This window comes from Sminthopsis crassicaudata, chromosome 3, assembly GCF_048593235.1.
Source record: "Sminthopsis crassicaudata isolate SCR6 chromosome 3, ASM4859323v1, whole genome shotgun sequence".
Lineage (NCBI taxonomy): Eukaryota > Metazoa > Chordata > Mammalia > Dasyuromorphia > Dasyuridae > Sminthopsis > Sminthopsis crassicaudata.
In genome coordinates, this window is record NC_133619.1 from 286869256 (window position 1) to 286897225 (window position 27970).

Consider the following 27970-nt stretch of genomic DNA (forward strand, 5'->3'; position numbering starts at 1 on the left):
TTTTTCCCTTTTTCTCTTTTGGCTAATGCGTTACTTAGCTTAGATTTCAGATAGAATACATTTCTGACAAATAGGATCTGCTTCCTAATACATCTGCAGGGATTTTGGAACATTTTTCCTATTCTATATCCAAATTACAGGAATTTATCTTTTTGAAATCCTCAGGTTCTTATTTGACATTATTACCTTTTATATTAAACCACATTTTTCCTATAGATTAATTTTTTTCCACCAGTGATGTTATCAGATATTTTTCTTTAGAGCATATTTCTCAAAGAAAACCTCAGTTCCTCAGAATCAGTCTGAGGGGACTTAATGTTTAGGAACACTTGGATGACTTAAATCATGACATATGCCCACCAAAGAGAAAGTTCTACTTAATTTCATTGGAAAGGGAATCAGTGCTTTTAATCAATGGGAATTATAAAAATGTAAGCTTCTAAAAAGGTAAAACCAATCAAAACAAACACACCAAAAAACCTTTTATCTGTGTGGTTAAGAAAGCATACATAGCAAAAAACTTACAACAAAGTTTTGAATCTGGACAACTCTGACAGGTATCATAATCAATCAGCTAATATGAGGTGTTGTTGCATCATAAAGCATCTGTTTTAAAAGTGGACAGAGCAACTAAATGGTGTCAGTCCTGACCATAGGACAGTGAAAAAAGCTGGTTTACTATTGATATAGAAAGACTTTTTTTTTTCCACAGACAGTCAAAATATACCGAATTTTACTTGAAGCCACGCTTCAGAAATATTGGGTAGGTGCTACTTTTCTACTTTACCATTCATTATCCTTCAGATATTACCATGCAGTATTCTAAAAGTGAAATCCCTTAAACCCACCCTCCTTTGTAAAATAATTGTCTTCCTTAAATAGTTACTACTTCTTTTCCCCTCCTTCCAATAAGTAGCAATGCCTATCTGGTTTAATTTTTAATTCTTAAATTTTTTAAAATTCAATTCAATTTAAATTTGTAGTTATTTTAAAATTTCAATTTTAAAATTAAATTATTTTATTATATTTTATTCATTAATTTGACATTTGTTTTAATTTAATACTTGAATTTCCAAAACCAATCTGATTCTACTTGACCACCAAAAGGTCCTGGATCAAGCCCCATGTGTTCATTGTTTGGGTGTCCATTGACTCAGATTGAATGCAAATAGCTTCAGTTCTTTTTTGGCCAGAAACCTTGAAGTTTTCCCCTTCCAGATTCATTCATTCAGGTGTTTATTTAGAAAGTGGTTTTTCCCACTTTAATGTGTTCTCTACTCAGCTGGAAAAGAGATCCTCCAGAAGGGTATCCCCTCAACTTGTTCCTTCAATTTACTAAATACTGATTCCCTATCCAACTCCAAGATTAATTCTCAGTAATTTTTGAACATATTCCTATTCCCCCCTTACACACACACACACACACACACACACACACAAACACACACACTCTCTCCCTCTCTCTCTCTCTCTCTCTCTCACTCACTCTCTTACTTTCTAGGATTCCTCCAAGCTTTTTGGTCCCCCATTACTCCAAAGACCTTACTGTCTGTATCTTCTGGGATCCAGTCTCTTTGGGCTTTTTAAATTTTCATCAAAATTCCAACTTTCAACCAGAGTCAGTCCTCCTCCCTGGTTTTCTCCTCATTCATGGTATTCTCTCCTGATTTCTGTGTCTTCGAGTGTCCTTAGGTTCTTTCAAGTACAAGTTAGAAATCAACTTTTTTTTTCCTACAAGAACTACTTGTAGAATCCTTATTATGAGCAATTTTCTTTCTTCATTTTGCCTCAAACTATGTTCTGTATGTAGATTGTACATACAGCATTGTTAGTATGTAGTCATCCCTAGTAGACTGGAAGTTCCTTGAGAGACAAAATTGCCTTAGATGACCACCCTTCTTCTCCTCAGCCCCTAGCACTGTGCCTTGGCCAGAGAAGATATTTGATCAGTATTAACTCACTGAACCACCTATTATTTTTATAGATTTTCAAATTCATTATGAATTTACTTACACATGTTGGGATTCCATTACACTTAACAGAATTGAAATGGTAATCCATGTACAAGGTTGAAGTCTAAGAGACGTCATTTGTGGAAGACATTTGGACTTTTATCTTGCCTGATTCAATGATGATGTTTTGATACTAGATTATGTTAGAAAATCCTACAAGTATTTTTTTCCCTTTTTCTCTTTTGGCTAATGCGTTACTTAGCTTAGATTTCAGATAGAATACATTTCTGACAAATAGGATCTGCTTCCTAATACATCTGCAGGGATTTTGGAACATTTTTCCTATTCTATATCCAAATTACAGGAATTTATCTTTTTGAAATCCTCAGGTTCTTATTTGACATTATTACCTTTTATATTAAACCACATTTTTCCTATAGATTAATTTTTTTCCACCAGTGATGTTATCAGATATTTTTCTTTAGAGCATATTTCTCAAAGAAAACCTCAGTTCCTCAGAATCAGTCTGAGGGGACTTAATGTTTAGGAACACTTGGATGACTTAAATCATGACATATGCCCACCAAAGAGAAAGTTCTACTTAATTTCATTGGAAAGGGAATCAGTGCTTTTAATCAATGGGAATTATAAAAATGTAAGCTTCTAAAAAGGTAAAACCAATCAAAACAAACACACCAAAAAACCTTTTATCTGTGTGGTTAAGAAAGCATACATAGCAAAAAACTTACAACAAAGTTTTGAATCTGGACAACTCTGACAGGTATCATAATCAATCAGCTAATATGAGGTGTTGTTGCATCATAAAGCATCTGTTTTAAAAGTGGACAGAGCAACTAAATGGTGTCAGTCCTGACCATAGGACAGTGAAAAAAGCTGGTTTACTATTGATATAGAAAGACTTTTTTTTTTTCCACAGACAGTCAAAATATACCGAATTTTACTTGAAGCCACGCTTCAGAAATATTGGGTAGGTGCTACTTTTCTACTTTACCATTCATTATCCTTCAGATATTACCATGCAGTATTCTAAAAATGAAATCCCTTAAACCCACCCTCCTTTGTTTTGTTTTACTGTTTAAATATCTGCCCAGCAAAATAATTGTCTTCCTTAAATAGTTACTACTTCTTTTCCCCTCCTTCCAATAAGTAGCAATGCCTATCCTTTCTTAAAGACCAGGATTAATCCTGGTTTAATTTTTAATTCTTAAATTTTTAAAAATTCAATTCAATTTTAATTTGTAGTTATTTTAAAATTTTAATTTTAAAATTATTTTATTATATTTTATTCATTAATTTGACATTTGTTTTAATTTAATACTTGAATTTCCAAAACCAATCTGATTCTACTTGACCACCAAAAGGTCCTGGATCAAGCCCCATGTGGTCATTGTTTGGGTGTCCATTGACTCAGATTGAATGCAAATAGCTTCAGTTCTTTTTTGGCCAGAAACCTTGAAGTTTTCCCCTTCCAGATTCATTCATTCAGGTGTTTATTTAGAAAGTAGAGGGAGGGAGTACGTGTAGGAGTGCAGATTCTTTGCCTGAAATACTACTTAGGCTTACTCATTGAATGGTGTGAAAAATCTCTCTTCTCTTCCCATACTGGCCAGACCTAAAAGATCTGCCTCTTTGGAAAGCATGGATTTTATTCTACAGTGCCTGTTGGTTTTTCAACCTGCCCCTGGATTTTCCCACTTTAATGTTTTCTGTATTTTTTTTCTTTTTTCCCCTTTTTTAATGGACTTAAGCTATCTCTGCATTGTGAGTATATGTGGTATGTTCACACACATTTGTCTATATGAAAACAGAAAGTTAACTTCTCAAATATAAAGGGCACCTAGAACACGAGAATAGATTGGATCATAGGATATAGTGATGAGAGAAAGGAAAGGGGCAATCCCGCTGGCCTGCACAAAGATCCCAGGAGGCACAGTGTCCTCTGTAAATGAATTTACAGGCCCGAAAAACTAGATTGATAAATAAAAGGTTTATTGTAGAAATTTGGAAGTAAAGTTCAGTTAGAAAGATGCCAGGGCCAAAGGTGGCCGCTGGGCGGGCAGGAACCCTTACCTGGCCAGAAGGATAACCATGTGTTGAGTGGAAGGGCTCTTGCAAAGTGAGAGCTCCAGCTGGGCTCTTTCATACCTAAAAGGAGATTGTGGGCAGTGCCAAACTCTTGGTGACCTTTTCAGATAAGGATGAAACTGACTGGGGGGGCTGAGAAAACCCAAGCCAGCTCAGATCCCGTGGGGGCAGGGCCCAGATATTCATCCATGGGGGTTGAGAATTTTAAAGGGAACCTCAACCCTTATCAATAGGCAGAGAAAGTGACAAACTGCAGGAAAAAATGTATGAATTTGATTACTTTTCAAGGCCCTTTCAATAGGTAATGCAAGATCATTATAAAATGAGTCCTTTTCTTATCTAATTTCATAATAATAGTTCAGTCTGTCTCTGCCTTTATCTGTCTCTTCATATGTGAATATATAAAATGATTTCACAGATGTGTATTTATATGTGTGGATATATATAATATTTCTATTTTCATTTTCATCTATTTACATCTATTTTCATTTTAAGGAATGCATCATGTGAAAGTTACATCAAAAACATCTTATTTATTTGAATGTGGTGAGTTTTTTGAAATGACATTAACATTTACAGATTACATAGTTATTGGAACACTACTGAAACGTAACTTTCAGGCAATCCAAGTATTCTATTTTTCTTTCCTGTTGAGAGTTGTCATCTATTGGGTAGGGGACAAGGATGGGGGGAATTTCTACTATGGAAAAGTCAAACATTAATTTCACATTAGGAAAATGACTGATGGTTCATTTTTTTCTCTAAATACTAATTTAAGTCACTTTCAAACGTTTGACTATTTCAGACAATGGTGAAATCCATTTGAAAAAAAAAAGATTCCGGAAAAGTTTTTGTTGGTGAGTTTCTATTGGAATCTCTTAGATTAGAATTAACTTTGTGTTGAGGTCCAATATTCATATTAAATGGGATCATTTAAAACAGCTTATGCTGATACTTATTCAAAATGGTCAAATAAAACAGTGATTGCATAACACAAAGAAAAACATGCTCTTGAAGAAGAGTGGTGAGCAGTGAGGTTCCATCTCTACCAAGGCCCTGGGGATGTTGATCAGTGTACCATTAAATCCATTTCACTCCTTTGGTCTCTCCATTCATCAAGCTAGCTCAGGAAAACTGTGTGAAAAGCACAGGAGAAAGCAGGAGGTGTAACAAAGGAGAGGGGGTGGGGCAATCATTTTTTTCAAGCATGTCTGGGGAATTTCCTATCCTCTCACAGCCAGGAAGGTCTCAATTGGAAATGACTTCTGAGAAAAGCTGCCAGGTTCTGATGAAGCAGCCATCCTAGAAAGGGAAAGGACTTGGCTGAGTCAGAAAAGGGCCAAAATGAGTGACCTTGAAACAACCCATCCAGAAGAAAAAGAATGAATGAATAATATCATATGATCTTTTCTCAAAATAATTGTATTGTGTTCTGCTAGGCGCTTTTCAGTGTAGAGAAAAGATAATTATGAGAAATGTTTTTTTAAGAAATAATGTTGTGTATTTGTCATTGAAATAAGCAGAGAGATGCCATCTCTACACAGCATGCTGACAGACATAAAAATCATCATGGGATATCTCATTACAAAGGGCTTTGAATAAAATTTCAACCTAGTGAGAAATATCTCAGCTTAAACAATTATGAAGGGATCCACATTCAATGGAAATATATGTATCTAATTATATTTTGGCTCTATCTTTGTTTAAGAAATTAAAGCTTTAAAAATAAACCTTGACAGGGATTCTCTATTGTCAGAGCATGGAGTACAATAACCTGTTCAGAATTATTTTCACCATCATGATCTCTTCCAAATTTTTGTTACTCTAGACATTCACAGTATATATATATATATATGTATATATTTTTTTTTTCTTGGAGACATAAAGTGCCTCACACTAAAGAGGATTCCTCTTCCAGGGCCGTCTAAAATGTAAATGATGGTTTTCTTTTTAAAGATCCTTTAGGCAAATTGAGTCTATCTACCTTTTTAAAATGAGGAATTAACATTTCATGTATTTTTTTATTTTTTTCTCTTTTCAAATGAATACTCCCTGGAACATAAAACAAGGAGAGAAAAAGACAAGTTTTATAATGGTGAGGTTAATTCATACTTTATATTTTCTAATTTCATTATACAGAGATTATTTATTCAGTAACATATATTTAAAAAAAACATTAATTTCATTAAAAAAGAATAAAAAAATACAACATAATAACACAGAACTATAGGGAACCTTACAATGTGTCTAGCTAAATGCCGGGGGGAGGAGTCAATATACATAACAAGTTACCAGTTCAAGAAAGTTGTATATATTAATATAAGAAATTATATTCATGAAAGGTTGCTGTATATTTTTTTACTTTATTTTTTTCTTCCTTTCCTCCCTTCTCTCATGACATCAAGGTGTATTTAGAAAATGATGTATTTATAAATATAAAGGGAGATACATATATATATACATATATATATGCATAAACATATATATATATATATATATATAAAGAACCATATGACAAAAGTATTGCCTTCAAAAGTGGTCTGACATTCTTTTTGATTATCCACTTTATTGCTTCTTTGTTTTGACATTGGGATTTTTATAGTTATAGAGGAATGGGAACATTGTTTTGAAACACCTGACCCACCTGGACAAGCCAAAAGCGACAAAAGTTACTACGATGAAAAGTGAGCTTCCCTTCTTTCCCAAAACTGTAAAGAAATCAGATATATAATGAGAACATAAAAAAGTTTCTCAATATATCCATTTTAAAACAGAAAAATATACTTTGTAAAGAATCTACATGTCTTCAAATGCATCACTCCAAGTGATTTCTGCTTAAAATATAGAGATGTTTGCTACAAAAATAGCATTGCCATACATTACCAGCATAATTTTAAAAAATCATGTAGCCACTGATTTATTGTGACTTTTATCAAATGTTATAAACTAAATTTTGAGGATTTGGGAGTTGAATAGAATTAAGGCCCTTCAAACTCCAAAATCCAGTGCTCTATCCAATGTGTAAATTAGCTGCTGACACATTATTTATTTAAATTTTTTTCTACATTCTATATTTTTATATAAAATGATTAGAAACCAAATGATACTTTCAGTCATGCCAGGGAACAGAATTATTGGAGGAAAAAATTTCGGACTGGTGATTCTACTTGATTGGGAACATGTCTCTTCAAGCAATGACCAAGTGAAATTGGATTTAGAAAGAAAATGGAGACTTGATTGTAGCTCTTAGACCCCAGGAGATAAAGCAAAAATAAATTGAGCAAAGAGGGATCTCTATATGAGAAGACATTATCTCAAAATACATTAAAAAATTGCTGGATTTCAGGAAAATCGGAAACAATAATTCAAGCATTGAAATACATAAGGAGAGGTAAATTGACACAAAAATACTATGAAATTCACAATTACCTTGCCATTTGATATCCCTCGCTTTATGCTTATAATCTCTGAGCAATTTCAGGATATTTATGCTTCTCAACATCTTGGCAGTAGAGGAGAAATCCATGATGTCCCAACTGGGTCAATTTTGCAATTCTAAATACCCAGGTATTAGGTTCATAGACACAAATTCTCACTTTCCTTTCATCAGTGTAAAAAAAAAATGCTTCCAAGAATGGCAGCTACCTTAGTGAGCTATATTGTGAATATGAATTTTATATTTGGAGCTTTACAGATTCTCTGTGTCACACTGAAGAGCACTCATGCAAATGTAAATGTTTTGCTTTAGAAAAGATCTTAAAGCTAATTAGGCCTTTCTAGACTTTTTTAGAAGGAGGATTAATGTTTCATTTTCTTCTTCTTTCCTTTCACTTCATTCCTTTCTGAAATATAAAAAGTGATGAAAGTGAAGAAAGCAATTGGTCATCTGATGAGGGTGAGTCCCGCCACTTATTTTGTGTATTTGTTGATTTCAGTATAGTGAGATCATAAGATTATTGAATGTTTTTAGAAAAACTAGTTTATTGCAAAAAATAATACAAACCCATGCAACTGGATAACACAACTACAGAGTGAACATTGAGATGTGGCCAGCTATAAACTGGCCGGGATTCAGTGTACATAACGATAAATTGCCAATTTCTTCAAAATGTATATATATTTATACATGAAATTATATTCCTGAAAGTACATCTTTCTCCCCTGCAAATAGCTCTTTTGTTCAGCTGTGTATTTTTTTAGTTTATAGTTTTTGCTACTTTTTTTTTGTTTCCTCTGAACACCATATCAAGTTGGAATTAAAAATTGATATATTTATGAATATAAAGTAAGATAAATTCATATATTTTCATATTATACACATACACATAACTCTCCTTTACACATACACACACGTTTCCTACAACAGTTAAGATTGCTTGAATTCCTCCCCGAATCCTCCAATGATAGCAATTCTGAGCAAACAGCAACCTTAATGAGTGAAAAGAGCATGGTTTAATGGGTCTTCCCTTAGTAGAGAACACTAAAGTATATTTATGAGTTTCCAATTTAGAAATAATTAAGAGAAACCTTCAATTCTATGAAATATCTAAAGTCTCAAAGTTTTTGCTGCTTCAGTCTTTTTCTTCGCACCAAAATGTCTCATACAGGCTGACTTGAGCAATATGGTCAGCATTTGAGTTTCCTTTGCTCTCCCCCTTTTTATTTGTCATGGGTATGTTGTGCTCTTAATTACACTAACAAAATCCATGTTTGGTCATATTATACACTGAGTTGACTTCTGTGGATTATTGACACACACTGATACTCATATCTTAGGACAAAAATATTTTAGCTGCTTGTTGGCAAAGGTGATGTCCATCTTCATCTTTGCTTCCTTTGCATCCCAGGGAGTGTAGATGGTTTACTATGTTTCCCAAAATGATTTTATTTCCAAGAAATTGCCCCACAGGTCGAAATATCTGTCATAGAGTGTTTTAGATTTCAGTGACATTTTAACTTTTGCAGTAAAGAAGCATGCAAGTCGTTAGCCCTTCGAATTGATCATACATATTTGGGGGGAAGGAAGAGGTCCTAGAAACCTGTACCTGTGTCATTGTAAGGAACCACATGAGAAAACTATCACTTTCAAAACTTGTCTGATTTATGCATTTGACTGCTTCTTTGGTTTGTTATTGGATATTTTTATACTTACAGATATATTGGAATCGTATTTTCATTACCGTCATAACAACACACCTGAGTCAAACAGGATAAAAGATGAGAAAAAGTGAGCTTCCCTTCTTCCCCAAACACTTTATTCCAATTAGCTCTGTAAGGAGGACCTCAAAAGGTTCAGAATACCTTTATTTTTTTAGAGAAGAAGATACCTTGTATAAAGAATGTACATACCTTCAAATGGAAGGGACATTTCCTTGAAATTTAGAGGTCTCGAATTCAAAAATAGACTTCTCATATATCACCAGCAACATTTCCTTCTTTTAAAATATTTGCATAGTCACTGGGTTGTGACTATGAGTTGTGGAGTATCAGACACTTATTTTTAAGGGTTTCAGATTCGAACTGAAACTGAACTCAGGCCTCCTGACTCCAATGTCTGGTGCACTTTCCAATGTCCCTTCTAGCTGCTGTAACATTATGTTTTACTTTAAGTATAAGTATTTTTCTACATTCTCTATTATCATATTGACTGATTAGAAACCATATGATGCTTCAGTCATTCCAGAGAACAGAATTTTTGGAGGTAATATTCCTTGATTGGGGAGAAGATATGTCTCTTAAAGCAGTGATTGAGTGAAATGGGATTAAGAAAGAAAGTGGAAGCTTAATTGTAGCTCTTACCCCATAGCACTTAAAGCAAAAATAAGTTGAGTAGAGAGGGATCTCTACCTGAGAGGACATTAACTCACACCACAGTAAAAAAGTGCTTGATGACAGGAAAATCGGACCCAATAATTCAGGCATTCAAATACCTAAGGATTGTTAAATTGCCACAAAAATACTATGAAATTCACAATTAACTTGCCATATCCTATCCCCTGCTTTATGCTTATAATCTCTGAAAAATTTCGGGATATTTCTCCTTCTCAACATCTTGGCTGTAGAGGAGAAATCCATGATGTCCCAACTGGGTCAACTTTGCAATTCTAAATATCCAGGTATTAGGTTCATAGACACAAATTCTCACTTTCCTTTCATCAGTGTAAAAAAAAAAATGCTTCCGGGAATGGCAGCTACCTTGGTGTGAGCTATATTGTGAATATGAATTTTATATTTGGAGCTTTACAGATTCTCTGTGTCACACTGAAGAGCACTCATGCAAATGTAAATGATGTTTTGTTTTAGAAAAGATCTTAAATCTAGTTAGGCCTTTCTAGACTCTTTTAGAAAGAGACATTAATGTTTCATTTTCTTCTTCTTTCTTTTCACTTCATTCCTTGCTGAAATATAAAAAGTAATGAAAGTGAAGAAAGCAATTGGTCATCTGATGAGGGTGAGTCCTGCCACTTATTTTGTGTATTTGTTGATTTCAGTATAGTGAGATCATAAGAAGATTATTGAATGTTTTTAGAAAAACTAGTTTATTGCAAAAAATAATACAAACCCATGCAACTGGATAAGAAAACTACAGAGTGAACACTGAGATGTGGCCAGCTATAAACTGGCCAGGATTCAGTGTACATAACGATAAATTGCCAATTTCTTCAAAATGTATATATTTATACATGAAATTATATTCCTGAAAGTACATCTTTCTCCCCTGCAAATAGCTCTTTTGTTCAGCTGTGTATTTTTTTAGTTTATAGTTTTTGCTACTTTTTTTTTGTTTCCTCTGAACACCATATCAAGTTGGAATTAAAAATTGATATATTTATGAATATAAAGTAAGATAAATTCATATATTTTCATATTATACACATACACATAACTCTCCTTTACACATACACACACGTTTCCTACAACAGTTAAGATTGCTTGAATTCCTCCCCGAATCCTCCAATGATAGCAATTCTGAGCAAACAGCAACCTTAATGAGTGAAATGAGCATGCTTAGGAGGGTCTTCCCTTAGTAGAGAACACTAAAGTATATTTGTCAGTTTCCAATTTAGAAATAATTAAGAGAAACATTCAATTCTATGAAATATCTAAAGTCTCAAAGTTTTTGCTGCTTCAGTCTTTTTCTTCGCACCAAAATGTCTCATACAGGCTGACTTGAGCAATATGGTCAGCATTTGAGTGTCCTTTGCTCTCCCCCTTTTTATTTGTCAGGGGTATGTTGTGCTCTAAATTACACTAACAAACTCCATGTTTGGTCATATTATGCATTGAGTGGATTCTGTAGATTATTGACACACACTGATAATCACATCTTAGGAGAAAAAGTATTTTAGCTGCTTGTTGGCAAAGGTGATGTCCATCTTCATCTTTGCTTCCTTTGCATCCCAGGGAGTGTAGATGGTTTACTATGTTTCCCAAAATGATTTTATTTCCAAGAAATTGCCCCACAGGTCGAAATATCTGTCATAGAGTGTTTTAGATTTCAGTGACATTTTAACTTTTGCAGTAAAGAAGCATGCAAGTCGTTAGCCCTTCGAGTTGATCATACATATTTGGGGGGAAGGAAGAGGTCCTAGAAACCTGTACCTGTGTCATTGTAAGGAACCACATGAGAAAACTATCACTTTCAAAACTCGTCTGATTTATGCATTTGACTGCTTCTTTGGTTTGTTATTGGATATTTTTATACTTACAGATATATTGGAATCGTATTTTCATTACCGTCATAACAACACACCTGAGTCAAACAGGATAAAAGATGAGAAAAAGTGAGCTTCCCTTCTTCCCCAAACACTTTATTCCAATTAGCTCTGTAAGGAGGACCTCAAAAGGTTCAGAATACCTTCATTTTTTTAGAGAAGAAGATACCTTGTATAAAGAATGTACATACCTTCAAATGGAAGGGACATTTCCTTGAAATTTAGAGGTCTCGAATTCAAAAATAGACTTCTCATATATCACCAGCAACATTTCCTTCTTTTAAAATATTTGCATAGTCACTGGGTTGTGACTATGAGTTGTGGAGTATCAGACACTTATTTTTAAGGGTTTCAGATTCGAACTGAAACTGAACTCAGGCCTCCTGACTCCAATGTCTGGTGCACTTTCCAATGTCCCTTCTAGCTGCTGTAACATTATGTTTTACTTTAAGTATAAGTATTTTTCTACATTCTCTATTATCATATTGACTGATTAGAAACCATATGATGCTTCAGTCATTCCAGAGAACAGAATTTTTGGAGGTAATATTCCTTGATTGGGGAGAAGATATGTCTCTTAAAGCAGTGATTGAGTGAAATGGGATTAAGAAAGAAAGTGGAAGCTTAATTGTAGCTCTTACCCCATAGCACTTAAAGCAAAAATAAGTTGAGTAGAGAGGGATCTCTACCTGAGAGGACATTAACTCACACCACAGTAAAAAAGTGCTTGATGACAGGAAAATCGGACCCAATAATTCAGGCATTCAAATACCTAAGGATTGTTAAATTGCCACAAAAATACTATGAAATTCACAATTAACTTGCCATATCCTATCCCCTGCTTTATGCTTATAATCTCTGAAAAATTTCGGGATATTTCTCCTTCTCAACATCTTGGCTGTAGAGGAGAAATCCATGATGTCCCAACTGGGTCAACTTTGCAATTCTAAATACCCAGGTATTAGGTTCATAGACACAAATTCTCACTTTCCTTTCATCAGTGTAAAAAAAAAAAATGCTTCCGGGAATGGCAGCTACCTTGGTGTGAGCTATATTGTGAATATGAATTTTATATTTGGAGCTTTACAGATTCTCTGTGTCACACTGAAGAGCACTCATGCAAATGTAAATGATGTTTTGTTTTAGAAAAGATCTTAAATCTAGTTAGGCCTTTCTAGACTCTTTTAGAAAGAGACATTAATGTTTCATTTTCTTCTTCTTTCTTTTCACTTCATTCCTTGCTGAAATATAAAAAGTAATGAAAGTGAAGAAAGCAATTGGTCATCTGATGAGGGTGAGTCCTGCCACTTATTTTGTGTATTTGTTGATTTCAGTATAGTGAGATCATAAGAAGATTATTGAATGTTTTTAGAAAAACTAGTTTATTGCAAAAAATAATACAAACCCATGCAACTGGATAAGAAAACTACAGAGTGAACACTGAGATGTGGCCAGCTATAAACTGGCCAGGATTCAGTGTACATAACGATAAATTGCCAATTTCTTCAAAATGTATATATTTATACATGAAATTATATTCCTGAAAGTACATCTTTCTCCCCTGCAAATAGCTCTTTTGTTCAGCTGTGTATTTTTTTAGTTTATAGTTTTTGCTACTTTTTTTTTTGTTTCCTCTGAACACCATATCAAGTTGGAATTAAAAATTGATATATTTATGAATATAAAGTAAGATAAATTCATATATTTTCATATTATACACATACACATAACTCTCCTTTACACATACACACACGTTTCCTACAACAGTTAAGATTGCTTGAATTCCTCCCCGAATCCTCCAATGATAGCAATTCTGAGCAAACAGCAACCTTAATGAGTGAAATGAGCATGCTTAGGAGGGTCTTCCCTTAGTAGAGAACACTAAAGTATATTTGTCAGTTTCCAATTTAGAAATAATTAAGAGAAACATTCAATTCTATGAAATATCTAAAGTCTCAAAGTTTTTGCTGCTTCAGTCTTTTTCTTCGCACCAAAATGTCTCATACAGGCTGACTTGAGCAATATGGTCAGCATTTGAGTGTCCTTTGCTCTCCCCCTTTTTATTTGTCAGGGGTATGTTGTGCTCTAAATTACACTAACAAACTCCATGTTTGGTCATATTATGCATTGAGTGGATTCTGTAGATTATTGACACACACTGATAATCACATCTTAGGAGAAAAAGTATTTTAGCTGCTTGTTGGCAAAGGTGATGTCCATCTTCATCTTAGCTTCCTTTGCATCCCAGGGAGTGTAGATGGTTTACTATGTTTCCCAAAATGATTTTATTTCCAAGAAATTGCCCCACAGGTCGAAATATCTGTCATAGAGTGTTTTAGATTTCAGTGACATTTTAACTTTTGCAGTAAAGAAGCATGCAAGTCGTTAGCCCTTCGAGTTGATCATACATATTTGGGGGGAAGGAAGAGGTCCTAGAAACCTGTACCTGTGTCATTGTAAGGAACCACATGAGAAAACTATCACTTTCAAAACTTGTCTGATTTATGCATTTGACTGCTTCTTTGGTTTGTTATTGGATATTTTTATACTTACAGATATATTGGAATCGTATTTTCATTACCGTCATAACAACACACCTGAGTCAAACAGGATAAAAGATGAGAAAAAGTGAGCTTCCCTTCTTCCCCAAACACTTTATTCCAATTAGCTCTGTAAGGAGGACCTCAAAAGGTTCAGAATACCTTCATTTTTTTAGAGAAGAAGATACCTTGTATAAAGAATGTACATACCTTCAAATGGAAGGGACATTTCCTTGAAATTTAGAGGTCTCGAATTCAAAAATAGACTTCTCATATATCACCAGCAACATTTCCTTCTTTTAAAATATTTGCATAGTCACTGGGTTGTGACTATGAGTTGTGGAGTATCAGACACTTATTTTTAAGGGTTTCAGATTCGAACTGAAACTGAACTCAGGCCTCCTGACTCCAATGTCTGGTGCACTTTCCAATGTCCCTTCTAGCTGCTGTAACATTATGTTTTACTTTAAGTATAAGTATTTTTCTACATTCTCTATTATCATATTGACTGATTAGAAACCATATGATGCTTCAGTCATTCCAGAGAACAGAATTTTTGGAGGTAATATTCCTTGATTGGGGAGAAGATATGTCTCTTAAAGCAGTGATTGAGTGAAATGGGATTAAGAAAGAAAGTGGAAGCTTAATTGTAGCTCTTACCCCATAGCACTTAAAGCAAAAATAAGTTGAGTAGAGAGGGATCTCTACCTGAGAGGACATTAACTCACACCACAGTAAAAAAGTGCTTGATGACAGGAAAATCGGACCCAATAATTCAGGCATTCAAATACCTAAGGATTGTTAAATTGCCACAAAAATACTATGAAATTCACAATTAACTTGCCATATCCTATCCCCTGCTTTATGCTTATAATCTCTGAAAAATTTCGGGATATTTCTCCTTCTCAACATCTTGGCTGTAGAGGAGAAATCCATGATGTCCCAACTGGGTCAACTTTGCAATTCTAAATATCCAGGTATTAGGTTCATAGACACAAATTCTCACTTTCCTTTCATCAGTGTAAAAAAAAAAAATGCTTCCGGGAATGGCAGCTACCTTGGTGTGAGCTATATTGTGAATATGAATTTTATATTTGGAGCTTTACAGATTCTCTGTGTCACACTGAAGAGCACTCATGCAAATGTAAATGATGTTTTGTTTTAGAAAAGATCTTAAATCTAGTTAGGCCTTTCTAGACTCTTTTAGAAAGAGACATTAATGTTTCATTTTCTTCTTCTTTCTTTTCACTTCATTCCTTGCTGAAATATAAAAAGTAATGAAAGTGAAGAAAGCAATTGGTCATCTGATGAGGGTGAGTCCTGCCACTTATTTTGTGTATTTGTTGATTTCAGTATAGTGAGATCATAAGAAGATTATTGAATGTTTTTAGAAAAACTAGTTTATTGCAAAAAATAATACAAACCCATGCAACTGGATAAGAAAACTACAGAGTGAACACTGAGATGTGGCCAGCTATAAACTGGCCAGGATTCAGTGTACATAACGATAAATTGCCAATTTCTTCAAAATGTATATATTTATACATGAAATTATATTCCTGAAAGTACATCTTTCTCCCCTGCAAATAGCTCTTTTGTTCAGCTGTGTATTTTTTTAGTTTATAGTTTTTGCTACTTTTTTTTTTGTTTCCTCTGAACACCATATCAAGTTGGAATTAAAATTTGATATATTTATGAATATAAAGTAAGATAAATTCATATATTTTCATATTATACACATACACATAACTCTCCTTTACACATACACACACATTTCCTACAACAGTTAAGATTGCTTGAATTCCTCCCCGAATCCTCCAATGATAGCAATTCTGAGCAAACAGCAACCTTAATGAGTGAAATGAGCATGCTTAGGAGGGTCTTCCCTTAGTAGAGAACACTAAAGTATATTTGTCAGTTTCCAATTTAGAAATAATTAAGAGAAACATTCAATTCTATGAAATATCTAAAGTCTCAAAGTTTTTGCTGCTTCAGTCTTTTTCTTCGCACCAAAATGTCTCATACAGGCTGACTTGAGCAATATGGTCAGCATTTGAGTGTCCTTTGCTCTCCCCCTTTTTATTTGTCAGGGGTATGTTGTGCTCTAAATTACACTAACAAACTCCATGTTTGGTCATATTATGCATTGAGTGGATTCTGTAGATTATTGACACACACTGATAATCACATCTTAGGAGAAAAAGTATTTTAGCTGCTTGTTGGCAAAGGTGATGTCCATCTTCATCTTAGCTTCCTTTGCATCCCAGGGAGTGTAGATGGTTTACTATGTTTCCCAAAATGATTTTATTTCCAAGAAATTGCCCCACAGGTCGAAATATCTGTCATAGAGTGTTTTAGATTTCAGTGACATTTTAACTTTTGCAGTAAAGAAGCATGCAAGTCGTTAGCCCTTCGAGTTGATCATACATATTTGGGGGGAAGGAAGAGGTCCTAGAAACCTGTACCTGTGTCATTGTAAGGAACCACATGAGAAAACTATCACTTTCAAAACTTGTCTGATTTATGCATTTGACTGCTTCTTTGGTTTGTTATTGGATATTTTTATACTTACAGATATATTGGAATCGTATTTTCATTACCGTCATAACAACACACCTGAGTCAAACAGGATAAAAGATGAGAAAAAGTGAGCTTCCCTTCTTCCCCAAACACTTTATTCCAATTAGCTCTGTAAGGAGGACCTCAAAAGGTTCAGAATACCTTCATTTTTTTAGAGAAGAAGATACCTTGTATAAAGAATGTACATACCTTCAAATGGAAGGGACATTTCCTTGAAATTTAGAGGTCTCGAATTCAAAAATAGACTTCTCATATATCACCAGCAACATTTCCTTCTTTTAAAATATTTGCATAGTCACTGGGTTGTGACTATGAGTTGTGGAGTATCAGACACTTATTTTTAAGGGTTTCAGATTCGAACTGAAACTGAACTCAGGCCTCCTGACTCCAATGTCTGGTGCACTTTCCAATGTCCCTTCTAGCTGCTGTAACATTATGTTTTACTTTAAGTATAAGTATTTTTCTACATTCTCTATTATCATATTGACTGATTAGAAACCATATGATGCTTCAGTCATTCCAGAGAACAGAATTTTTGGAGGTAATATTCCTTGATTGGGGAGAAGATATGTCTCTTAAAGCAGTGATTGAGTGAAATGGGATTAAGAAAGAAAGTGGAAGCTTAATTGTAGCTCTTACCCCATAGCACTTAAAGCAAAAATAAGTTGAGTAGAGAGGGATCTCTACCTGAGAGGACATTAACTCACACCACAGTAAAAAAGTGCTTGATGACAGGAAAATCGGACCCAATAATTCAGGCATTCAAATACCTAAGGATTGTTAAATTGCCACAAAAATACTATGAAATTCACAATTAACTTGCCATATCCTATCCCCTGCTTTATGCTTATAATCTCTGAAAAATTTCGGGATATTTCTCCTTCTCAACATCTTGGCTGTAGAGGAGAAATCCATGATGTCCCAACTGGGTCAACTTTGCAATTCTAAATATCCAGGTATTAGGTTCATAGACACAAATTCTCACTTTCCTTTCATCAGTATAAAAAAAAAAAAATGCTTCCGGGAATGGCAGCTACCTTGGTGTGAGCTATATTGTGAATATGAATTTTATATTTGGAGCTTTACAGATTCTCTGTGTCACACTGAAGAGCACTCATGCAAATGTAAATGATGTTTTGTTTTAGAAAAGATCTTAAATCTAGTTAGGCCTTTCTAGACTCTTTTAGAAAGAGGATTAATGTTTCATTTTCTTCTTCTTTCTTTTCACTTCATTCCTTGCTGAAATATAAAAAGTAATGAAAGTGAAGAAAGCAATTGGTCATCTGATGAGGGTGAGTCCTGCCACTTATTTTGTGTATTTGTTGATTTCAGTATAGTGAGATCATAAGAAGATTATTGAATGTTTTTAGAAAAACTAGTTTATTGCAAAAAATAATACAAACCCATGCAACTGGATAAGAAAACTACAGAGTGAACACTGAGATGTGGCCAGCTATAAACTGGCCAGGATTCAGTGTACATAACGATAAATTGCCAATTTCTTCAAAATGTATATATTTATACATGAAATTATATTCCTGAAAGTACATCTTTCTCCCCTGCAAATAGCTCTTTTGTTCAGCTGTGTATTTTTTTAGTTTATAGTTTTTGCTACTTTTTTTTTGTTTCCTCTGAACACCATATCAAGTTGGAATTAAAATTGATATATTTATGAATATAAAGTAAGATAAATTCATATATTTTCATATTATACACATACACATAACTCTCCTTTACACATACACACACGTTTCCTACAACAGTTAAGATTGCTTGAATTCCTCCCCGAATCCTCCAATGATAGCAATTCTGAGCAAACAGCAACCTTAATGAGTGAAATGAGCATGCTTAGGAGGGTCTTCCCTTAGTAGAGAACACTAAAGTATATTTGTCAGTTTCCAATTTAGAAATAATTAAGAGAAACATTCAATTCTATGAAATATCTAAAGTCTCAAAGTTTTTGCTGCTTCAGTCTTTTTCTTCGCACCAAAATGTCTCATACAGGCTGACTTGAGCAATATGGTCAGCATTTGAGTGTCCTTTGCTCTCCCCCTTTTTATTTGTCAGGGGTATGTTGTGCTCTAAATTACACTAACAAACTCCATGTTTGGTCATATTATGCATTGAGTGGATTCTGTAGATTATTGACACACACTGATAATCACATCTTAGGAGAAAAAGTATTTTAGCTGCTTGTTGGCAAAGGTGATGTCCATCTTCATCTTAGCTTCCTTTGCATCCCAGGGAGTGTAGATGGTTTACTATGTTTCCCAAAATGATTTTATTTCCAAGAAATTGCCCCACAGGTCGAAATATCTGTCATAGAGTGTTTTAGATTTCAGTGACATTTTAACTTTTGCAGTAAAGAAGCATGCAAGTCGTTAGCCCTTCGAGTTGATCATACATATTTGGGGGGAAGGAAGAGGTCCTAGAAACCTGTACCTGTGTCATTGTAAGGAACCACATGAGAAAACTATCACTTTCAAAACTTGTCTGATTTATGCATTTGACTGCTTCTTTGGTTTGTTATTGGATATTTTTATACTTACAGATATATTGGAATCGTATTTTCATTACCGTCATAACAACACACCTGAGTCAAACAGGATAAAAGATGAGAAAAAGTGAGCTTCCCTTCTTCCCCAAACACTTTATTCCAATTAGCTCTGTAAGGAGGACCTCAAAAGGTTCAGAATACCTTCATTTTTTTAGAGAAGAAGATACCTTGTATAAAGAATGTACATACCTTCAAATGGAAGGGACATTTCCTTGAAATTTAGAGGTCTCGAATTCAAAAATAGACTTCTCATATATCACCAGCAACATTTCCTTCTTTTAAAATATTTGCATAGTCACTGGGTTGTGACTATGAGTTGTGGAGTATCAGACACTTATTTTTAAGGGTTTCAGATTCGAACTGAAACTGAACTCAGGCCTCCTGACTCCAATGTCTGGTGCACTTTCCAATGTCCCTTCTAGCTGCTGTAACATTATGTTTTACTTTAAGTATAAGTATTTTTCTACATTCTCTATTATCATATTGACTGATTAGAAACCATATGATGCTTCAGTCATTCCAGAGAACAGAATTTTTGGAGGTAATATTCCTTGATTGGGGAGAAGATATGTCTCTTAAAGCAGTGATTGAGTGAAATGGGATTAAGAAAGAAAGTGGAAGCTTAATTGTAGCTCTTACCCCATAGCACTTAAAGCAAAAATAAGTTGAGTAGAGAGGGATCTCTACCTGAGAGGACATTAACTCACACCACAGTAAAAAAGTGCTTGATGACAGGAAAATCGGACCCAATAATTCAGGCATTCAAATACCTAAGGATTGTTAAATTGCCACAAAAATACTATGAAATTCACAATTAACTTGCCATATCCTATCCCCTGCTTTATGCTTATAATCTCTGAAAAATTTCGGGATATTTCTCCTTCTCAACATCTTGGCTGTAGAGGAGAAATCCATGATGTCCCAACTGGGTCAACTTTGCAATTCTAAATATCCAGGTATTAGGTTCATAGACACAAATTCTCACTTTCCTTTCATCAGTGTAAAAAAAAAAAATGCTTCCGGGAATGGCAGCTACCTTGGTGTGAGCTATATTGTGAATATGAATTTTATATTTGGAGCTTTACAGATTCTCTGTGTCACACTGAAGAGCACTCATGCAAATGTAAATGATGTTTTGTTTTAGAAAAGATCTTAAATCTAGTTAGGCCTTTCTAGACTCTTTTAGAAAGAGGATTAATGTTTCATTTTCTTCTTCTTTCTTTTCACTTCATTCCTTGCTGAAATATAAAAAGTAATGAAAGTGAAGAAAGCAATTGGTCATCTGATGAGGGTGAGTCCTGCCACTTATTTTGTGTATTTGTTGATTTCAGTATAGTGAGATCATAAGAAGATTATTGAATGTTTTTAGAAAAACTAGTTTATTGCAAAAAATAATACAAACCCATGCAACTGGATAAGAAAACTACAGAGTGAACACTGAGATGTGGCCAGCTATAAACTGGCCAGGATTCAGTGTACATAACGATAAATTGCCAATTTCTTCAAAATGTATATATTTATACATGAAATTATATTCCTGAAAGTACATCTTTCTCCCCTGCAAATAGCTCTTTTGTTCAGCTGTGTATTTTTTTAGTTTATAGTTTTTGCTACTTTTTTTTTTGTTTCCTCTGAACACCATATCAAGTTGGAATTAAAAATTGATATATTTATGAATATAAAGTAAGATAAATTCATATATTTTCATATTATACACATACACATAACTCTCCTTTACACATACACACACGTTTCCTACAACAGTTAAGATTGCTTGAATTCCTCCCCGAATCCTCCAATGATAGCAATTCTGAGCAAACAGCAACCTTAATGAGTGAAATGAGCATGCTTAGGAGGGTCTTCCCTTAGTAGAGAACACTAAAGTATATTTGTCAGTTTCCAATTTAGAAATAATTAAGAGAAACATTCAATTCTATGAAATATCTAAAGTCTCAAAGTTTTTGCTGCTTCAGTCTTTTTCTTCGCACCAAAATGTCTCATACAGGCTGACTTGAGCAATATGGTCAGCATTTGAGTGTCCTTTGCTCTCCCCCTTTTTATTTGTCAGGGGTATGTTGTGCTCTAAATTACACTAACAAACTCCATGTTTGGTCATATTATGCATTGAGTGGATTCTGTAGATTATTGACACACACTGATAATCACATCTTAGGAGAAAAAGTATTTTAGCTGCTTGTTGGCAAAGGTGATGTCCATCTTCATCTTAGCTTCCTTTGCATCCCAGGGAGTGTAGATGGTTTACTATGTTTCCCAAAATGATTTTATTTCCAAGAAATTGCCCCACAGGTCGAAATATCTGTTATAGAGTGTTTTAGATTTCAGTGACATTTTAACTTTTGCAGTAAAGAAGCATGCAAGTCGTTAGCCCTTCGAGTTGATCATAAATATTTGGGGGGAAGGAAGAGGTCCTAGAAACCTGTACCTGTGTCATTGTAAGGAACCACATGAGAAAACTATCACTTTCAAAACTTGTCTGATTTATGCATTTGACTGCTTCTTTGGTTTGTTATTGGATATTTTTATACTTACAGATATATTGGAATCGTATTTTCATTACCGTCATAACAACACACCTGAGTCAAACAGGATAAAAGATGAGAAAAAGTGAGCTTCCCTTCTTCCCCAAACACTTTATTCCAATTAGCTCTGTAAGGAGGACCTCAAAAGGTTCAGAATACCTTCATTTTTTTAGAGAAGAAGATACCTTGTATAAAGAATGTACATACCTTCAAATGGAAGGGACATTTCCTTGAAATTTAGAGGTCTCGAATTCAAAAATAGACTTCTCATATATCACCAGCAACATTTCCTTCTTTTAAAATATTTGCATAGTCACTGGGTTGTGACTATGAGTTGTGGAGTATCAGACACTTATTTTTAAGGGTTTCAGATTCGAACTGAAACTGAACTCAGGCCTCCTGACTCCAATGTCTGGTGCACTTTCCAATGTCCCTTCTAGCTGCTGTAACATTATGTTTTACTTTAAGTATAAGTATTTTTCTACATTCTCTATTATCATATTGACTGATTAGAAACCATATGATGCTTCAGTCATTCCAGAGAACAGAATTTTTGGAGGTAATATTCCTTGATTGGGGAGAAGATATGTCTCTTAAAGCAGTGATTGAGTGAAATGGGATTAAGAAAGAAAGTGGAAGCTTAATTGTAGCTCTTACCCCATAGCACTTAAAGCAAAAATAAGTTGAGTAGAGAGGGATCTCTACCTGAGAGGACATTAACTCACACCACAGTAAAAAAGTGCTTGATGACAGGAAAATCGGACCCAATAATTCAGGCATTCAAATACCTAAGGATTGTTAAATTGCCACAAAAATACTATGAAATTCACAATTAACTTGCCATATCCTATCCCCTGCTTTATGCTTATAATCTCTGAAAAATTTCGGGATATTTCTCCTTCTCAACATCTTGGCTGTAGAGGAGAAATCCATGATGTCCCAACTGGGTCAACTTTGCAATTCTAAATATCCAGGTATTAGGTTCATAGACACAAATTCTCACTTTCCTTTCATCAGTATAAAAAAAAAAAAATGCTTCCGGGAATGGCAGCTACCTTGGTGTGAGCTATATTGTGAATATGAATTTTATATTTGGAGCTTTACAGATTCTCTGTGTCACACTGAAGAGCACTCATGCAAATGTAAATGATGTTTTGTTTTAGAAAAGATCTTAAATCTAGTTAGGCCTTTCTAGACTCTTTTAGAAAGAGGATTAATGTTTCATTTTCTTCTTCTTTCTTTTCACTTCATTCCTTGCTGAAATATAAAAAGTAATGAAAGTGAAGAAAGCAATTGGTCATCTGATGAGGGTGAGTCCTGCCACTTATTTTGTGTATTTGTTGATTTCAGTATAGTGAGATCATAAGAAGATTATTGAATGTTTTTAGAAAAACTAGTTTATTGCAAAAAATAATACAAACCCATGCAACTGGATAAGAAAACTACAGAGTGAACACTGAGATGTGGCCAGCTATAAACTGGCCAGGATTCAGTGTACATAACGATAAATTGCCAATTTCTTCAAAATGTATATATTTATACATGAAATTATATTCCTGAAAGTACATCTTTCTCCCCTGCAAATAGCTCTTTTGTTCAGCTGTGTATTTTTTTAGTTTATAGTTTTTGCTACTTTTTTTTTTTGTTTCCTCTGAACACCATATCAAGTTGGAATTAAAATTTGATATATTTATGAATATAAAGTAAGATAAATTCATATATTTTCATATTATACACATACACATAACTCTCCTTTACACATACACACACATTTCCTACAACAGTTAAGATTGCTTGAATTCCTCCCCGAATCCTCCAATGATAGCAATTCTGAGCAAACAGCAACCTTAATGAGTGAAATGAGCATGCTTAGGAGGGTCTTCCCTTAGTAGAGAACACTAAAGTATATTTGTCAGTTTCCAATTTAGAAATAATTAAGAGAAACATTCAATTCTATGAAATATCTAAAGTCTCAAAGTTTTTGCTGCTTCAGTCTTTTTCTTCGCACCAAAATGTCTCATACAGGCTGACTTGAGCAATATGGTCAGCATTTGAGTGTCCTTTGCTCTCCCCCTTTTTATTTGTCAGGGGTATGTTGTGCTCTAAATTACACTAACAAACTCCATGTTTGGTCATATTATGCATTGAGTGGATTCTGTAGATTATTGACACACACTGATAATCACATCTTAGGAGAAAAAGTATTTTAGCTGCTTGTTGGCAAAGGTGATGTCCATCTTCATCTTAGCTTCCTTTGCATCCCAGGGAGTGTAGATGGTTTACTATGTTTCCCAAAATGATTTTATTTCCAAGAAATTGCCCCACAGGTCGAAATATCTGTCATAGAGTGTTTTAGATTTCAGTGACATTTTAACTTTTGCAGTAAAGAAGCATGCAAGTCGTTAGCCCTTCGAGTTGATCATACATATTTGGGGGGAAGGAAGAGGTCCTAGAAACCTGTACCTGTGTCATTGTAAGGAACCACATGAGAAAACTATCACTTTCAAAACTTGTCTGATTTATGCATTTGACTGCTTCTTTGGTTTGTTATTGGATATTTTTATACTTACAGATATATTGGAATCGTATTTTCATTACCGTCATAACAACACACCTGAGTCAAACAGGATAAAAGATGAGAAAAAGTGAGCTTCCCTTCTTCCCCAAACACTTTATTCCAATTAGCTCTGTAAGGAGGACCTCAAAAGGTTCAGAATACCTTCATTTTTTTAGAGAAGAAGATACCTTGTATAAAGAATGTACATACCTTCAAATGGAAGGGACATTTCCTTGAAATTTAGAGGTCTCGAATTCAAAAATAGACTTCTCATATATCACCAGCAACATTTCCTTCTTTTAAAATATTTGCATAGTCACTGGGTTGTGACTATGAGTTGTGGAGTATCAGACACTTATTTTTAAGGGTTTCAGATTCGAACTGAAACTGAACTCAGGCCTCCTGACTCCAATGTCTGGTGCACTTTCCAATGTCCCTTCTAGCTGCTGTAACATTATGTTTTACTTTAAGTATAAGTATTTTTCTACATTCTCTATTATCATATTGACTGATTAGAAACCATATGATGCTTCAGTCATTCCAGAGAACAGAATTTTTGGAGGTAATATTCCTTGATTGGGGAGAAGATATGTCTCTTAAAGCAGTGATTGAGTGAAATGGGATTAAGAAAGAAAGTGGAAGCTTAATTGTAGCTCTTACCCCATAGCACTTAAAGCAAAAATAAGTTGAGTAGAGAGGGATCTCTACCTGAGAGGACATTAACTCACACCACAGTAAAAAAGTGCTTGATGACAGGAAAATCGGACCCAATAATTCAGGCATTCAAATACCTAAGGATTGTTAAATTGCCACAAAAATACTATGAAATTCACAATTAACTTGCCATATCCTATCCCCTGCTTTATGCTTATAATCTCTGAAAAATTTCGGGATATTTCTCCTTCTCAACATCTTGGCTGTAGAGGAGAAATCCATGATGTCCCAACTGGGTCAACTTTGCAATTCTAAATACCCAGGTATTAGGTTCATAGACACAAATTCTCACTTTCCTTTCATCAGTGTAAAAAAAAAAAATGCTTCCGGGAATGGCAGCTACCTTGGTGTGAGCTATATTGTGAATATGAATTTTATATTTGGAGCTTTACAGATTCTCTGTGTCACACTGAAGAGCACTCATGCAAATGTAAATGATGTTTTGTTTTAGAAAAGATCTTAAATCTAGTTAGGCCTTTCTAGACTCTTTTAGAAAGAGACATTAATGTTTCATTTTCTTCTTCTTTCTTTTCACTTCATTCCTTGCTGAAATATAAAAAGTAATGAAAGTGAAGAAAGCAATTGGTCATCTGATGAGGGTGAGTCCTGCCACTTATTTTGTGTATTTGTTGATTTCAGTATAGTGAGATCATAAGAAGATTATTGAATGTTTTTAGAAAAACTAGTTTATTGCAAAAAATAATACAAACCCATGCAACTGGATAAGAAAACTACAGAGTGAACACTGAGATGTGGCCAGCTATAAACTGGCCAGGATTCAGTGTACATAACGATAAATTGCCAATTTCTTCAAAATGTATATATTTATACATGAAATTATATTCCTGAAAGTACATCTTTCTCCCCTGCAAATAGCTCTTTTGTTCAGCTGTGTATTTTTTTAGTTTATAGTTTTTGCTACTTTTTTTTTTGTTTCCTCTGAACACCATATCAAGTTGGAATTAAAATTTGATATATTTATGAATATAAAGTAAGATAAATTCATATATTTTCATATTATACACATACACATAACTCTCCTTTACACATACACACACGTTTCCTACAACAGTTAAGATTGCTTGAATTCCTCCCCGAATCCTCCAATGATAGCAATTCTGAGCAAACAGCAACCTTAATGAGTGAAATGAGCATGCTTAGGAGGGTCTTCCCTTAGTAGAGAACACTAAAGTATATTTGTCAGTTTCCAATTTAGAAATAATTAAGAGAAACATTCAATTCTATGAAATATCTAAAGTCTCAAAGTTTTTGCTGCTTCAGTCTTTTTCTTCGCACCAAAATGTCTCATACAGGCTGACTTGAGCAATATGGTCAGCATTTGAGTGTCCTTTGCTCTCCCCCTTTTTATTTGTCAGGGGTATGTTGTGCTCTAAATTACACTAACAAACTCCATGTTTGGTCATATTATGCATTGAGTGGATTCTGTAGATTATTGACACACACTGATAATCACATCTTAGGAGAAAAAGTATTTTAGCTGCTTGTTGGCAAAGGTGATGTCCATCTTCATCTTAGCTTCCTTTGCATCCCAGGGAGTGTAGATGGTTTACTATGTTTCCCAAAATGATTTTATTTCCAAGAAATTGCCCCACAGGTCGAAATATCTGTTATAGAGTGTTTTAGATTTCAGTGACATTTTAACTTTTGCAGTAAAGAAGCATGCAAGTCGTTAGCCCTTCGAGTTGATCATAAATATTTGGGGGGAAGGAAGAGGTCCTAGAAACCTGTACCTGTGTCATTGTAAGGAACCACATGAGAAAACTATCACTTTCAAAACTTGTCTGATTTATGCATTTGACTGCTTCTTTGGTTTGTTATTGGATATTTTTATACTTACAGATATATTGGAATCGTATTTTCATTACCGTCATAACAACACACCTGAGTCAAACAGGATAAAAGATGAGAAAAAGTGAGCTTCCCTTCTTCCCCAAACACTTTATTCCAATTAGCTCTGTAAGGAGGACCTCAAAAGGTTCAGAATACCTTCATTTTTTTAGAGAAGAAGATACCTTGTATAAAGAATGTACATACCTTCAAATGGAAGGGACATTTCCTTGAAATTTAGAGGTCTCGAATTCAAAAATAGACTTCTCATATATCACCAGCAACATTTCCTTCTTTTAAAATATTTGCATAGTCACTGGGTTGTGACTATGAGTTGTGGAGTATCAGACACTTATTTTTAAGGGTTTCAGATTCGAACTGAAACTGAACTCAGGCCTCCTGACTCCAATGTCTGGTGCACTTTCCAATGTCCCTTCTAGCTGCTGTAACATTATGTTTTACTTTAAGTATAAGTATTTTTCTACATTCTCTATTATCATATTGACTGATTAGAAACCATATGATGCTTCAGTCATTCCAGAGAACAGAATTTTTGGAGGTAATATTCCTTGATTGGGGAGAAGATATGTCTCTTAAAGCAGTGATTGAGTGAAATGGGATTAAGAAAGAAAGTGGAAGCTTAATTGTAGCTCTTACCCCATAGCACTTAAAGCAAAAATAAGTTGAGTAGAGAGGGATCTCTACCTGAGAGGACATTAACTCACACCACAGTAAAAAAGTGCTTGATGACAGGAAAATCGGACCCAATAATTCAGGCATTCAAATACCTAAGGATTGTTAAATTGCCACAAAAATACTATGAAATTCACAATTAACTTGCCATATCCTATCCCCTGCTTT

At 34.4% G+C, this 27970-nt stretch overlaps 1 protein-coding gene across 1 annotated transcript in view; it reads left to right on the plus strand.

The window, feature by feature from the left end:
- The first annotated feature begins 641 nt into the window (after window positions 1–641).
- The window catches only part of LOC141561385 (uncharacterized), a 48081-nt gene continuing 20752 nt past the window's right edge, over window positions 642–27970 (plus strand). Inside the window, exons 1-17 of the mRNA XM_074300865.1 lie at window positions 642–763; window positions 2890–2940; window positions 4554–4667; window positions 6661–6742; window positions 7916–7953; window positions 9213–9285; window positions 10472–10509; window positions 11770–11842; window positions 13030–13067; window positions 14329–14401; window positions 15589–15626; window positions 16888–16960; window positions 18148–18185; window positions 19445–19517; window positions 20704–20741; window positions 22003–22075; window positions 23263–23300. Coding sequence (XP_074156966.1) covers window positions 4556–4667; window positions 6661–6742; window positions 7916–7953; window positions 9213–9285; window positions 10472–10509; window positions 11770–11842; window positions 13030–13067; window positions 14329–14401; window positions 15589–15626; window positions 16888–16960; window positions 18148–18185; window positions 19445–19517; window positions 20704–20741; window positions 22003–22075; window positions 23263–23300 — 898 coding nt within the window. The 5' untranslated portion in view covers window positions 642–763; window positions 2890–2940; window positions 4554–4555. The remainder of the gene's footprint in view (window positions 764–2889; window positions 2941–4553; window positions 4668–6660; window positions 6743–7915; window positions 7954–9212; window positions 9286–10471; window positions 10510–11769; window positions 11843–13029; window positions 13068–14328; window positions 14402–15588; window positions 15627–16887; window positions 16961–18147; window positions 18186–19444; window positions 19518–20703; window positions 20742–22002; window positions 22076–23262; window positions 23301–27970) is intronic.